The 15,694-nt window shown below is 42.1% G+C and overlaps 1 protein-coding gene and 1 long non-coding RNA gene across 2 annotated transcripts; one reads left to right on the forward strand and one right to left on the reverse strand.

Annotated features, from left to right (window-relative positions):
* The first annotated feature begins 1,249 nt into the window (after nucleotides 1-1,249).
* On the forward strand, nucleotides 1,250-13,237 carry ctps1a (CTP synthase 1a). The gene is made up of 19 exons (XM_083925053.1): nucleotides 1,250-1,397; nucleotides 3,102-3,283; nucleotides 3,375-3,545; nucleotides 3,643-3,743; nucleotides 4,996-5,112; nucleotides 6,141-6,224; nucleotides 7,666-7,746; nucleotides 7,834-7,985; nucleotides 8,117-8,249; nucleotides 9,814-9,902; nucleotides 9,988-10,082; nucleotides 10,204-10,266; nucleotides 11,178-11,221; nucleotides 11,302-11,398; nucleotides 11,475-11,530; nucleotides 11,619-11,715; nucleotides 11,832-11,976; nucleotides 12,056-12,147; nucleotides 13,102-13,237. Exons 2-18 carry the CDS (start codon nucleotides 3,115-3,117, stop codon nucleotides 12,138-12,140), a joined length of 1,779 nt encoding a protein of 592 aa, XP_083781179.1. The 5' UTR covers nucleotides 1,250-1,397; nucleotides 3,102-3,114; the 3' UTR covers nucleotides 12,141-12,147; nucleotides 13,102-13,237.
* A 108-nt stretch (nucleotides 13,238-13,345) lies between these two features.
* Nucleotides 13,346-15,694, reverse strand: LOC310955469. Its single transcript, XR_014593445.1, has 6 exons — nucleotides 15,648-15,694; nucleotides 14,639-14,693; nucleotides 14,341-14,396; nucleotides 14,116-14,166; nucleotides 13,811-13,886; nucleotides 13,346-13,639 (listed from the first exon to the last, which is right to left on the reverse strand). It is a non-coding gene; the product is annotated as an uncharacterized lncRNA (long non-coding RNA).

Here is a 15,694-nt window from a genome sequence, read left to right on the forward strand (position 1 = left end):
GAGTTTAACTAATTGTTTAAGTGTGTTTTCTTTTATGGAAAAGCAATACCTTCATTCTGGGCCCCTCAAAATGTCCCGTGGGTGTATTATTTTATTAAAAAAGATATAGCTTTTAATAAAGATTCTACATATCGTCACACCTAAAATAGTCGCCCAAGTCAAAATGTTTTTTTTTGTTTGTTGCCTAAATCATCTTCTCATGATGCCGGCCACCTGTAGTAAAATCCTCTTCATCCTCAGTTGATCAGATCATGTGTATTTACTCCTTTAAGATAATGGCCTATGTCAAGTGTGCTTCACTTTTGGTGAAGTTTTTTGTGTTTCCTGAAAAACTTGAAAAAAATGAGTTAGGCGATTATTTTAACAGGGTGACGATATTCGACCTTTAACTGTAGTTTACGTGTAGTTCACTATTCCCCAACTCTGTTTAAATGTGAAGGGAAGAGTTGAATATATTGTTTGGAGAAAGAAAATAACCAGGAGTTGCAACAGTACATCGAGCAGCAGACAATCCCCTGAAGCAGAGCGGGCAGTACAGCAAGGGGAACAGGTAAAGTTGCATGCATGTTGAGGAAACAAACAACATTAGGCATTGGTGGTTCAGGGGTTCGAGTCCCTGTGTGGACCATGAATGGAGCGTGGACTGGTGGCTGTAGAGGTGCCAGTTCATCTCCTGGGCACTGCCGAGGTGCCGTGAGCAAGGCACCGAACCCCCAACGCCTCGGGGCGCTGATCCATTGGCAGCCCCCTCGCTCTGACGTCTCTCCATTAATTGCATGTATATAGGTCCCGTACATGTGTGTATTTCGGGCCTGTGTGTGTGTAACATGTATAATAATAATATCAGAGAGAAAAAATTGAATTAATGAAGGAATTCTTCTTCTTCTTCTTTAAGCGAGCAATGCCATCAGCCATAGACAGAAGCCTACAGCATTGTGTTATGTAAGAAGTATGGGGCAAAAAGAGAAAGGATGTTAGCTGAACTAAGGGAAACAGGATTAACAGAAACATCAACATCAAATATTGTAGAGTATGCAGAGAAATGAAGAGGAGGATAATGGCTTCTTGGGAGACCAGTCAAAATGATCTATGTAGCTAGCGCAGTAGTGGATTACTTCCAGAAGGTGGCAGCAACGCAACATAGAGGATGCAAACTGCCGTAAAACACCAAAGAAGAAGAAGAAGCAGCGCTCCGTTGTGTTTGTAACCTGAGAGTGGATTGTATGAATGATGTACTGCAGCCCCGGGTCGTGCTCCATACACGTGCACTGTCAGTAGATGGGTCTGTAGGAGAGCACGAGCAAAAGCGTTGATATCTGGATCGAGATTTTGTCTCTGACAAAAGCTCTTGCGAAGAGATTTGTTTTGAAGAACAGCTCTGGCTGAGGAATATTCTGGTGAGTTGATATTTGATGCTGTTAATAGAGAGGCTGTTGGCTAGCTACTTTAGCAAACACCGTTGAGCTACAAGCGGGACACTGTAAATACGTGTCACTTCCGTTAAAGGAATAAAAATAAAATTCCGTTGAACTCACCATGAGCTGTTTGCAGTTTAATATAAAGACTGACTACATGTCAGCCGAAGTTTCGTAAGCTATATGGAGTGTGTAAAACCACTAGAGATGGCCAATTTTGTTTTGTTGTCGTGGTTTTGGTATGAAAGTTATCTTCGCTTTTACTTGGAAAGCAACAACGCCGGGTTTTCTGGTCGCACGTCGCGTGAAGTCGGCTAGCTTGACGCGGTTCTTAGAAGCGGAGCGCACGTTAGCTATCTCCTGTAATTACAGACGGTAACCTAAGTCAGCCACGGTGCAGCAAAAGTTCAGTGTGGTGTTTTGTTCCACTACAGAAACTAACAAAGGTCCTGGTTCTGTGTGTCTGATAGTGTTTGACGTACATCGATATTACGAGTTCAACAAAAGCTAATTGGTCTCGCGGTATAACTTTGGTCCGTTGACTTTGTGGATGGCGACACAGTGGGCGGGCGGTGCTCTCGCTGTAGTCCTGTAGCAGCGACCAGGGAATCAGGAAGTCCCCGCCCGCTCGGCCCGTACTGTGCGGGGAACCGAGCGACTCGAATGTGCCATGCTTTCGGAAAATGTTGTGTTGTGGGGAGGGTTAAAACCGTTCAGCTTTACATATAAGTTTCGTGACAGCCGAGTTTAGATACATTTTTTAAGTAACCAGGAGTTTTAACGGTAAATGTGGTTGGGTATCCGCCACTGGTGTCCACGTTGTAGAACACGGACATGAGGTTCAGCCCGTAGATCCAGCCATTAGTTGTGGCATCTCCATCGAGGTGGGGAGATTAGATCTCCACACTGGCCTGAGAACGCCTCGGGATCCCCCAGTTAGAGCTGGTTAATGTGGCCCGGGAAAGGGGAGTTTGGTGTCCCCTGCTAAAGCTGCTGCCCCCGCCACCCGACCCCGGATAAGCGGTTGAAGATGAGATGAGCTCTCCATCCTTGTTGGCACATAAACCGGTCCAAATATTTCCTGTCAGATATTTGAATCCCGATTAAATGAGAGCCACAGCAGAGCAGAAAGTATTATGTTTAAATATGGCCAAAATCTTTTAGCTCGATATAGGTCATTTAATATCTTGATAACACAATATAGCACATTTTCTGTCAATTCAATAAATGAATAGTCTAATAGTCCATATGAAATAACCACACGCTAAAGCCTATTTTCATATGCAATGCCTTTTATCATTTTGTTAAGAATGTTACTGCAGAATGAACATGATGGTTTCAAGTGAAATTACAGAGAGAAAAAACATTTTCCCAGCTCTACATTGACTTTTACAGACATTCACACACATACAATCATCCGATATAAATCATTTTAGTTAATGTGCTAGTTATTATCAATTTAAACAACGTAATTGTGTAACAAATAGCCCAGCAAATGATTTTATCACAATACGATTCCATTGAAAGACGATGAATTATAACATTGCATTATCGCCCAGCCATAATTGTAACTGTACTTCTTTATTATATTTTAAGCTGGCGTTTTGTATTCATGCACTATACATTTGTAATATTTTTAGTTTTGTACGGTCCACTGTTTGACTTTAATCTGTTATCTATCTCCAGATACCAGGGCATAATGATGAAGTACATCCTGGTAACCGGAGGAGTCATCTCAGGCATTGGCAAAGGCATCATTGCGAGCAGTGTGGGCACAATCCTGAAGTCCTGCGGCCTGCATGTAACTGCCATCAAGATCGACCCTTACATCAACATAGATGCGGGCACATTTTCACCCTATGAGCATGGTATGTCAGAGGAAAAGATCGTTCGTCGCTCAGAATTAAACAACCACGTGTTATGCATGTGTTGCGATTGTGTCGTGCCCACTCTCTCCAGGGGAAGTGTTTGTGCTGGATGACGGGGGTGAAGTGGACTTGGATCTAGGGAACTACGAACGTTTCCTCGACATCCGGCTGACCAGAGACAACAACCTGACCACCGGCAAGATCTACCAGTCAGTCATCAACAAAGAGAGGAGGGGAGACTACTTGGGCAAGACTGTACAGGGTAAACTCAGCTGTTTTTAGTTTGGTAGATCGTGCTGCTGCCATGCTGAAGAGAAATGATTAACCAAGAGTGTTTTTTTTCTCTCTCTGTTTTCCAGTGGTGCCGCACATCACAGATGCTATCCAGGAATGGGTTGTGAAACAGGCCAAAGTACCAGTTGATGACGATGATGTGGAACCGCAAGTTTGTGTAATAGAGGTAAGCTGAGCACTTTAAGTGTAATTCCGCCGCAAAATCATCCAATGGTCTCTTTCGGCACTTATATATATATCAAATAAGCCATCGAGACAGTTTTTTTTCGTCTATGAACTTTTAACGGAGAAATCCAGGAGAGTCGCTAACATCCGGGCGTGGCTAACACTGATTAGCTCTGGGCAGTACGGTGAAGGCATTCAAACATCTTTTTTAACCACTAATACTGCTCAAAATAACAGCAAACCTCTGCAGCAGTATGAGAAGAGTCCTTACACATAAAACAAAGCACCAACAACGTAGTTTATGAACCCAGAGTTTATTAAGAGTGTTTTAAAGACTTACCTACTGGCCCCTGTACCAGCTCCTCTCATAGTAAAGTCCATTCAAGTGGATTACCAAAGTCAATCCAAAGGGAAGGAGCCCATTGGTGCTTTGTTTTATGTGTAAGGACTCTTCTAATGCTACTGCAGAGGTTTGCTGTTATTTTGAGCAGTATTAGTGGTTAAAAAGCAGTTTTAGGGCGCATCCGCACTGTCCATTCGTACCGTGCCCCGTCCTTTAGAGTTATAGTCCCCCCTCTTCCCCCTAACCCAGGCCTGATTGTACTCGCACTACTTGAAATGTGTTTCGCTTATACGCCATCACCCCTAGGAGATTTAGTTTTGTCTTACTGTTTTTGAACATTCCATCTGTCCAAATCTACAGTAAACACTCCATATCCGCATCAAACCTCCGCGAACCATTGCATCTTGCATCGCTGCATTTTTTAAAATGTCCATCGCGGGGAACAGATCTGTATAAACAGACATCGGGACCGCCGTAGGCCTAGTGCTTGTACATGTGCGCACGCTCATGATCGTACATGTACAAACGTGCTTTTCAAAAGCCTACCTCTCCCAAATGGGCTGCAGCTGGCATGCGTGCCGTGCCTGGGCGCGGTACAGTGTGAGTGGGCACGGTAAGGGGCCCTTAATGCCTTCACTGCACTGCCCCGAGCTAATCTGTGTTAGCCACGTCCGGCTGTTAGGGACTCTCCGGGATTTCTCCGTTAATAGTTGTTACACGAAAAAAACCTGTCTTGATGGCTTATTTGATGTATGCAAGTGTCAATAAAGACCATGGGATGATTTTGCGACGGAATTACACTTTAATTTGCTCACATCATTTATTTTTTTTAGGTTTTTCGTACAGGGATATCTGCTGAGGCAAAGGCTGCCGTCACTGCTAACACTTGTGACTGTGTGCTTGTTTGCAGTTAGGGGGCACCGTTGGAGACATCGAGAGTATGCCTTTCATTGAGGCCTTCAGGCAGTTCCAGTTTAAAGTGAAGAGGGAGAACTTCTGCAATATTCACGTCAGTCTGATACCACAGGTGAGAGAGCGACACTTTCAGGCCTTTCTGTTTTTATCTCCGATGCATGCAAATGTGTGGCACATCAAATGACCGCAAATTGTTCAGAAGTGTGTCTCGTCCTCACTGGAGGTACAAAACAGCTGAGAAGAATTTGCATGTTGAAATTGTTAACAAGTTAAAACGCTCCATTTAAATTTGTCACGATTCAGTTCAAATCCCAGTTTAAGAGTCACGGTTGGGGGCGAGCTCGTACAGCGAACAAACCATAAGGATACACGTTCTTTTTATTTTTGTTTGAACACACAGTAGTGCAAGTATGAAGGACAGACAAAACCCTCCCTCTTCCAGTAAGCTATTTTTAGTTGAATGTCCTGAATATATTGTGGAGTAAAGTTTTCCTAGTTTTTGTTGAGTCTAGAAAGCACAGTCCTCTGAGCAGTGAGGGAGCAAGAGACTGGTGCAAACATGCGTAAAGAAACACACGTGTCTGCTTGAGAACTAGACAGGGTCACATGTGAGGGTTGAAACCGAAGCAGGCGTGGAGAGAATGCAGTAGTAGTTTGGTAAACGTACGTGTTTGCTGTATACTGAGAATGTGGGTCACGCTACAGAAGGGCTTGGTGAAGTTCCTGTGCTGTTTCCCCACTGTGACATCTGCTTGCTGACTACAGCCTGCTCACCTTTCAAGGATTCTCTGTAGAAAAGAGCGATTTTTGATATAGAACATAATCTATTGCTTTGTGCACTCAACACGTGGTGAGTCACTCTGTGTCCACGATAAAACATGGCAGGTGGTTTTAGATTAGTTGATTTGGACGTAAAACTATATAGTAGTGCTGAAAACAAGGATATTATTAGCGGGGGGGGGGGGGGGTCGATTAATGTAAAAATCGAGATTCTTATCTTCTAAGATTCATAATCGATTTACAGTATAACGTCCAAATTGATTTTTAACAAACTCTTTTTTTCCGTCTCACTGTGCGCACTTTGCGGCTTCTGTAGCACACAGCAGCACTTACATGTAATGTCTCGGTTATTGTGTCCAGCCCAGTGCAACAGGAGAGCAGAAGACCAAACCAACGCAGAATAGTGTCAGAGAACTAAGAGGACTGGGCTTGTCCCCTGATCTGGTGAGTCATCTGCACTACATCCTTCTAGAAATGCTCTGTTTTTACTGTGTCTCTGTGCGTTTTCATGTTTCCTGCTGGATACATTTGTGTGCCAGGCCTGATTTTTACCTCCAGAACAGTCTGGAACCTTTTAAAGCACAAGTTCAACAGGAGGTTTGGAATTCTCTTTCAGACTTTATGTTCACGGCGACCAAAATCATAGTGACATCTAGAGGTGGTAAGGTCGAAGTGACACTGACACACTGCAGACATTCATGTGGTGCTCACCAATTTTATGGCCACCTCCTAAGTCTCAAAATTCAACTTGACGGCTGAGCGAGTGTTGTGCAGTTGTGAGCACGTACTGGGGGTTGAGCCAGCGCCTGTGGTGCTGCATTTATGCACCCGTCTGAGGATGCTTTCCCCCCTCATGGATACTATTCCCTGCCGTCGTATCAGGTGCAAGCGCCTGGTTATTATGTGCGCGGCTAAAACCAATTAGGCTTTTTACCTTTACTCTTCCTTATTATTGTATTTATTGATTTATGTTTGTCCTGTTTTAATGCTTGTATTTGTCTTTTCTCTACTATGTTTGCATCTTTGTCCTCTTGTCTCTATTGACCCTAATCTGGTGTTGCTTGAGTTAGGCCCTACTGTCTGGCTCTTTGTTGTTCTATCTCCCTCTGCATACCCTGCTTTAGCTTTGCTCAAAGCTCTCTGTAACCTCGGTTCTTAGGATGCTATATAAAGAAAATGATTATTAATCATAATCTCCATACACAGACAACCGCTGCTTTGTTTTTACATCCATACTGAAGCTCTTTTAAAAAAATTAAATTGGCAAAGTTAAAGTTGGTCCTGTTGGTCATGATAATCCCGTCCCCAGTCCCTGAAATAAGCGGTTCTTGGTTCTAGACCAGCAAAGTCTTGGTGCCTCTCTGGAACCAGTTCTCCTAGCTAAGATTTGGGTATTAAATTTCATTCACGTACATAAAAGTTCTATTAATATGCTTGAATTTACCTCGGTGAAGCCTGTTTGTTTTGTCATTGTCCAGGTAAGTAGTATTACAACATAAATACTAGTTACTTCATCACCAATGCTTCACACTTGTTCACTTTAATTTATTCATTGTAAGGTGTTGTATGTATTGTTTGCTGCCTATTGCTTTCCAACATCGGTGTTCCATTAATTTATGTTTTGTAATAAACTTGCAATACAATAAATAATTGAATGTTTGATGTAAAAACACATTGTTGTACAAGCATATTATAAAAAGTAATGTGATGCAGTTAAGTACGTATAAAGTAATATTTAGCTTTGTATAAATGTAAGGTTAACTGAAGCATAAAGTCAGTATGTTGTTGTTTTATTACCCAATATGATACAGCTGTTTAATTTTGCATTCTTATGTATCTCTTGTTATGTTTTGTTGAAATGACCCGTATTTCCCCACCCCCACAGATCATGTGTCGTTGTTCCACCGCTCTGGAGAACTCCGTCAAAGAAAAGATCTCAATGTTCTGCCACGTAGAACCCGAACAGGTACGTCGCCGACTCCAGTGTACGTTCATCTCTTACCTTTTGAAGCGGAGCCCAACTCTCTCTAAACCCTGACCCGTCTCGCCCCAGGTCATCTGTGTCCACGACGTGTCGTCCATCTACAGAGTGCCGTTACTGCTGGAGCATCAGGGCGTGGTGGGCTACCTGAGCAGGAGGCTGAATATGCCCATAGAAACTCGACCCAGAAGAATGCTGACTAAATGGAAGGAGATGTCTGACAGGTGAGACCTCAAACATTAATTATTTGAATAAAATAGGGCTAAAAAAACCCACTGCTGTTTCCTTCTGTCCTGTGCAGAGAGGCTCTTGTTTCTAATGGTTTACTAATGTAAATGCTGTCTTCTCTTAACAGGTCAGACAGACTACTAGAGCACTGCTCTATAGCGCTGGTTGGGAAGTACACCAAGTTTTCTGACTCCTATGCTTCTGTTATCAAGGCACTGGAGCACTCAGCCCTGGCTATTAGCCATAAACTGGAGGTTAAGGTAACCCACGCTGCTTATTATCACATTTTACCAAGTTATTAATTTTGTTAACTCAAAAAAAATCCAAGATGCACTGTAACAGTATGCACAACCAAGGTGGATTGGAAAGCCTGTTATTAAAATTTTTAGGGTTTTTTTTTATTAGTGTTTACTAACTATCACATAACATAAATTTAAAAATGGCTGAAAACGGGGCTGCTGGTGACTCAGCGGTTAGAGCGCAGCTTCGACTCCGACCTGCCTCGCCCTTTGCTGCATGTCTCCCCCTCTCTCTCTCAACCCATTCCATATTTTCCCTCTGTAATAAAAAGGCTTGAACAACTGCCAGAAAATCTATTAAAAAAATTGGCCGAATATATTGGTTGAGAGACTGAAGTATGTATTTCAGAAAGAATAGTAGAGGTTCTCTGAGGACCCTTTCACCCCTTACAAAAGGCACAAAATGGTTTAGTCAGCTAATCTACTGATCAGTGAGCTCTGAATGTCTTCCCTCAAGAAAGTAAAGTCTGGGTCCCAGAAGAGGAAAGAGAAAGAGAGAAAAAAACAAACTAAGGGAAAACAACTTTATTAATTTCTTTCAAAAGAAAGATGGCTAGCTATTAGCAACTCCTACTACAACAGCTAGCTTTCAGCTACCTAGCTGAGCTTGACACAGCTACTATTGCTAGCTAGCTAGGTAACTGTGACTTATACCTGAACACAGTAGGAGTAAGCTAGCAAGTTACTATTTATACATATTTCTTTAAGATTTTCATTTTTTGCATTGTCTAATACCTCAGGAATACTTAAATAAACATGAAGAAAATAATATTCTCTCAAGCATAATACTCTTAGCGAACCTCATTTAACCATAGTAAAGAACCTTGAGGGGTTCCGGGCTAGTAACCCCCGCCCCTCCAATAAAAGTTTGTAAAAAAAGAATGATGAGCTGCTCTTTTGAATAGCTCCCAGAAAGGAACAGAGCCATGAGATCCAGCTCCCGTCAAAGAGCCGTAATTCCCCCTTGACTAGTTAATCAACTACTTGAAGCCGACCCACGCCACTAACTGCTAACTTTATACATTATAGTAGTAGCAGCTCTGTCCATTACCTCGGTCTCAATTTAAATGTTTTTTTTTTATTGTGAAAGGTGTGTGATCAAGTTAAACTGCAATGCAGTTCTCCTCTTTAAATAGTTAAAAACCAGACTGCAGGTCCTGTTTGTGCTGCCATCCACTGGTTACTCCATGCTCTGTCCTCATCCCGAGTCTAGCACGTCACAGCTAGGTGTGAGCCATGATCACACCTAGCTATGATGAGTGTGGTTAGGTGCAACAGACAAACCTTTGACCTCATAGAGCTCAGTTTAGCGATGTTTTTTCTACACACAGGATTTGTGGAGCTGCTCTCTAAAGAGTGGTTAAATGCTCACACACCATTGGAGGGAGAGTGTCATAGAAGGAGAGCGTGTGGGGGACAAAACTATACAAGTCATTCTGCGCGCATCACAATGGCTGCATGTCGTCTTTATGCATCAACTATTTGGGCCCGCCACCTTGAATTTCTGCGTGTCTTTTTCCCTAAGTATATAGACTCGGCGAATTTGGAGCCGAGCACTCTGCAGGAGGAGCCAGTGAAATACCACGAGGCATGGCAGAAACTCTGCAGTGCTGAGTGAGTGCTGACACACCGTAAACTGCAAGTAACACAACAACATTTAAAGGTGTGGTTTCATCAACTGTTTTCCCACCATCCTCAGTGGCATCCTGGTTCCAGGAGGTTTTGGTGTCCGAGGAACTGAAGGAAAGATTCAGGCCATCAGCTGGGCCAGGAAACAGAAAAAACCCTTTCTAGGTACAGGATAGCGATGTCTTACTTACCTCATGCTGCGATAACTATTTCAGAATAGTTAAATTAATTATTTATTCACATCAGTACCGGTGAACATACTTGATTTATATTTATGTTTCCCCAGGTGTGTGTCTTGGAATGCAGCTGGCTGTATGTGAATTTGCCAGGAACACGCTCGGCTGGACAGGTGATATAAATTCTCCCACGTAGCAAAACTGAACTTGTGCAGTGTTTCCCCTTTCATTTCCACGGTAAAGATTATAGCTGAAAGACTTAAGAGTTCCCATGTTATTTAAACGTGCTCTGAAGTGGCAAAGCCAGTTTACTATTTTCTGTTACTAATTACCATGAAACACAGAGTACAATTCAACTCTGTGTTCCAAGTAGTCCTGAGATCAGAGCTACTTTGGTACAAAGTAGGGGAAGAATTTTGTTGAATTAAAGCAGGTGAATCATTTTTCTAGAACTTACTTATAAAGGCTGAGAAGCAGGTAAATGAATCCAGAAAAAGCTTGCAAATAGATATAGAGTTAATACTTTTTGTCAAGCTGAAAATTAATAGTTTGCCCCTGAATCAGTAATTTAACCAATCTGAGGACACCTGAGCATAATAATAATCAGGGCTCGACAGTAACAGCTGCCAGGTAGCAATCAGTGGCAACCCCACAAGTAATTAACAATCATTATTAACAATGTCAACAGGGCGATAATGTTGCTCTGACAATGTTTGTTAACATGTTAGTCACAACTACGTTATGAGGTAAAAGTATTCAGCTTGTTGTGGAGCTCCACTGTCCCCACATGGCAATAAGAAAAAAAATACATGCAACTTTAACCAAAATAGAAAATATAAAGGGCCGAGAATGGAACCCTGAGGAACCCCGCAAGTAATGAATTAACAATGTCAGCAGTATTATCAAATAATGATAGTGCAGGGACGTGAAGCCTGATCCATAATTTCTTAATGAGGGAGGAAGAGTAGATGTGCTTCCAGCTCCTCTAGAGAAAACCATGTTTAACAAAATATGATTCATAGCAGAGTATATTTTACTGACTTTAAAAAAATTTAAACCCGATTTCATGTCTGTTTTTACTTAGATGCCAACTCGACTGAATTTGACCCAGAATCAAAGCATCCTGTGGTAAGTTTCTTTTTTGAGTCTTAATTTGACCTGAAAAGCACGTTGAAATGAGATCATTGAATCACGGCGATCCTCTGCAGGTGATCGACATGCCGGAACACAACCCCGGGCAGATGGGCGGAACTATGAGGCTAGGGAAAAGACGGACCATTTTCAAGACCACCAACAGTGTATTGCGTAAGGAAAAAAACTTTGCGTCGAGCCCATTGTGTTGTTGTTTCCGCCCTGCGCTGACAGCCGTTCTGTGTTCCAGGCAAACTTTATGGAGATGCAGAATATGTGGATGAAAGGCACAGACATCGCTTTGAAGTACGTTGACCTCTTGGTTCATTAACAGCATAAACCACCTTGCTGACTGACAGCGGTGTGGGTCTTTAACTCTGTTGTCCTTGTGCAGGTCAATCCTGAGCTCAAGAGTCACTTTGAAGAGAAGGGCTTCCGCTTCGTAGGTCAGGACGTCGAAGGAGAAAGAATGGAGGTCATAGAGCTAGATGGTACGGAAAAGGAAATGCTGTATTGCGTTTTAGCTTGTGGATAATAGTGTTTTTAAAGGTTCTACAATTCAACTAAAAACTTGTGAACTTTTGTTTTAAAATCTGACTGGTTTCAGATCATCCGTATTTCGTGGGCGTGCAGTATCACCCCGAGTTCACCTCACGCCCCATCAAGCCATCGCCTCCGTATCTCGGTTTGCTGCTGGCTGCAGCCGGGAAACTGCACGGCTACTTACAGAAGGGCTGCCGCCTGTCTCCACGGTAAACACGTGGTCGGATTACGTGTTTCTACTCATGCATGCGATCAGACCAGATTGACTCATAAATTCTGTCCTCACAGGGACACGTACAGCGACCGGAGCGGCAGCAGCTCCCCTGACTCTGAGATTTCAGAGTTGAAATTGCCTTCCATCTCGAATGAATAACTTAAAGGTACACCATACTTGAAAATTGTTTTCAGCAGGTTGTTTCATTTGCAAAATAAATCATTACCACCATATATAATGCCTTCACTCCTGTGAAGTCAGTGTTTCACTACAATGTGACAGAGCTTTTCCTTTTGGGTCAAATGAAGACTAGGATGTGTAAAGCTAGAAAACATCACTGCTGCTTCAAAGTGCTTCATTCCGTTTGAGAATAATCATGAAATATGGCAACGGAGAAATATGAAAGAGGGTGTTCAGTTTGTGTACGCTTAAATTAAATTTTGCCGTTACATTGCAATTCATATGAGGTTACCCAAGTATCAACCATGAAGGTATAAGTCAAACCAGCAGTGGCTCAACTATTCCAAGGTGGTAGTTTCTATAATAAATCAGTTTTAACATCTAAATTGAATGCAGCACTTCTGTACTTTAAGTATTACAAATTTATTAAGTCTTGAACCACCATTGTGAGACCAATAGCTTTAAAGTCATTTTAAATACAAGCGTCTTACACCACTTTCCAGTCAGATTGAAGCATTTGATTATGCTTTTACAGTAACAGCTGTGAACATCTTTGTATACTCTACAGTATGCCTATTGCATTTGTTGACATTAAATGCTATTGTCCTATAACCAGTCAACACATTTTGAGAAAGCTTTCTACAGGATAACTAATGAAAGCAGAAGTTACTTGACAGAGTCAGTTATTGATAAATCTAATTTTTCATGCGGAGTGCTCCTTTCAATCTGTAATACCATATTATGAACTTCAAACACCACTGTCGAGTTTTTCCCAGCACCTGTATTACTATGTCCAAGTGTAATTCCTGTTGCATTGCAGGTGACAGGCAATGACCCAGGCTGTTCAGCAATTAAATTACATAAGATTTGTGCAATCACATTGAGCATTACAAGCCCTCAAGCTTAACTAAGGTGACCCATTTTCTTTCTGGTGTTGCAGATGGTTCCGCATGGGTTTGGGCGTTACTGATGCTCATCTTCAATGCAGGCTGCTGAGAGATCAAGAACGCCAGTCCTGGAATGAACTGTTACGAGGCTCAGGAATCTACAATGTCTACAAGAGTGGCCTTATTGTAAATAGATCCACTACATGAACAACCATTTACAACTTGTTTAAGTAAATGAAAGATAAAATAAAGGGATTCCCAAAATAGCTTGAATGAAACAATGAGTGAGTAGTTTTTCCAGTGATTCACTTTATTGACCACAGGGGAAGAAAACAAACTTAATGGAATGCATTTACACACCCAGCATTCATGCAGGGGGCAGAAGCTACCATTCAAAGTGCCACCTGCCCATCAGGAAAACTAGGCACAACTTGAGTTCAGCATCTTGCACTGCAGGGGCCAGAGATTGGTGACTACCTCCACCCTGGGGTTGTTAATACCCTGTCAGGTCTTGGTCCTACTGCATGTCACTCAGTGAGCAAATGTTGCCACTCCCCAGACAGCCTCTACTTCTGCAGGCTGCTCACTGACCTGAAAGAAAAGTAAACCCAACTTAGGTGCATATTGGCAGACTTTAATACAGACATTAAAAAAGGCTGATCTCAGTCCCATATCCGCGAGTTTCATCCAACAGTCCTCATTGTAAGTAGTCATCATAGATCAGATTTATTAAGAATCATTTTAAAAAAAAAAAGTACATACCTTCACAGATCAGGAGGGTTTAAGAGTCCATGCAGGCCAAGGATACCAGAGTGAAGCTGATGAACAGACTTCATGCCTACAGTAATAGAAAGATAGTTAGGATGAATAATGGGCCATGTTATCACTGCTGCACTTTCAAAGCAGGAAAGCTGTTGGATAGTTGAGTGGCTGCAGGTGGCACAAGGGGCCACAACAGTCAAAGACCACCCCATTTTCTTGCACGCACTTGGAGAACCTTGAGCTACAACAAGCACTGGTCCTTAGGATAGCATGCTGTAATGTGGATAAGACTGAATTAAAGTTACCTTGACATGAGAACTTCATCCAGTCGCTTCAGTGTCAGCCATGAGGGTCACCTAAAGGGAGCAATTTAATGTCTTTTAATCCATCACTACTTTTTATTATGAAGTCTGATTTTAGCTGAATGTGGCTCAGTTAAATAAAATGTCTCAATCAAGCCTTGTGTCAGTGAGGGCAAGTATGTCATCATAGCCAAAATCACATAGTCAACATGTGGCTCTGAAATGTACCTTTATGTGATGTGGTCATTTTCAGGTTTCCCACTTCCATCTTCATTAACCAATAGCTGCAGAAAAAGTCAGGTGATTAGTACAATGCATGTCAAACTGTTTCAGTCAGAAACTGATTTATTCCGAATGTCCTTCCCCTTAATGTTGCTGAAACAGTTATTTTCAAACTGAACAGCGACCGTCGGTGAAAGTCTTCATGTCGGCTACCTGTTGACCATCCATTGCTACAGTAGAGCATGAATGGCTTCGATAGGAGCCTGATGGAAACTTTACAGACTCTTGACGGAAATAAACATACCTGCATTCTATACAGAGATCCATGGTTGAGGCCAGGTAGAGCTGCTAAGCCAAGTCTGTGGAGAGACAGATAAATCAGGAGGCTATACAGTACCAGACAGCCACATAAAATAATTTGGAATCTGTGTCAGTTACTCATGGGACTGCCATTTACTTATGTAAAAAAGGCACTAGATCAAATTGAATACAATGATCGACTGCCAATATCAATTTAAAGTGTATACCTTTGTTTCAAAAGTACCATTTATTTTAATTTAAGACAAGTTAACAATCCTAGATAACGCATGGAAACTAGACTCAATTGAATCCAACAGCAAGGTTTTTAAACAATTGTGCGCCACAAAAACTGGACGTAATACTCAGATTTGAAAGGCGAAGCAAGGCGGTAATGCACTCGTGCATGAGGGGCACTTCAAAGGCATCGTGGTGGCCTTTGGTTTATCGTCAGGCACTGTATGTTTTTTAAGTGTACAACGTAAAACTGTAAACTTTAATGAAGTATTTTAAAGGCATCATCTAATGTTAACTTAAGTAGTAGGGGAGAATAAACGAGTCAACTCAAGCTTTGTGAATTACAATGACGAACCTTCGTTTTGTTTTAAATAAAAAGGGCACGTTACTGTTACTTTATGGAAGATCCTGGAGGGGTTGAGAAGGACATTGCCACGTGCTTCACACATTAGCGTTAAGCTAACATTGAGCTAAGCAATCGAGACCTATTCATATTGCCCGGAAATGTATTACAAAATAAGCCAGTGTAGTGCGGGGTAAGGCGCTATAAATAAAGCTTTAACTGTTCTGTCATTTACCGTGACACGTTCTCGCTGTCTGATGCCGCGTGACTACAGTGACTGAGCTAACTCGCGCAATGCTAACGTGCTGATTTAGCCACTAACTTGGCGTTAATGTTGATAAATCCTTCACCGTGTAGGTAATAAACGCATAAGTTTACAGTAGCAACAATTATATAAAGAGTTTGTGCACGAACACAAGAATAACGGAGGCCTTACCGAGGCGCTGTGATTCTCCTGGAACTCCTTGCGGAACTTGAAGAGGA

Source organism: Echiichthys vipera (genome assembly GCF_963691815.1).
Source record: "Echiichthys vipera genome assembly, chromosome: 13".
Classification (NCBI taxonomy): Eukaryota; Metazoa; Chordata; class Actinopteri; order Perciformes; family Trachinidae; genus Echiichthys; species Echiichthys vipera.

Coding starts and splice junctions, on each gene's coding strand:
- ctps1a (XM_083925053.1), top strand. CDS start 3,115: ATGATGAAGTACATCCTGGTAACCGGAGGAGTCATCTCAGGCATTGGC. Junction 6,225..7,665: donor TGGGCTTGTCCCCTGATCTG/GTGAGTCATCTG, acceptor CCACCCCCACAG/ATCATGTGTCGTTGTTCCAC. Junction 11,222..11,301: donor CAGAATCAAAGCATCCTGTG/GTAAGTTTCTTT, acceptor GATCCTCTGCAG/GTGATCGACATGCCGGAACA.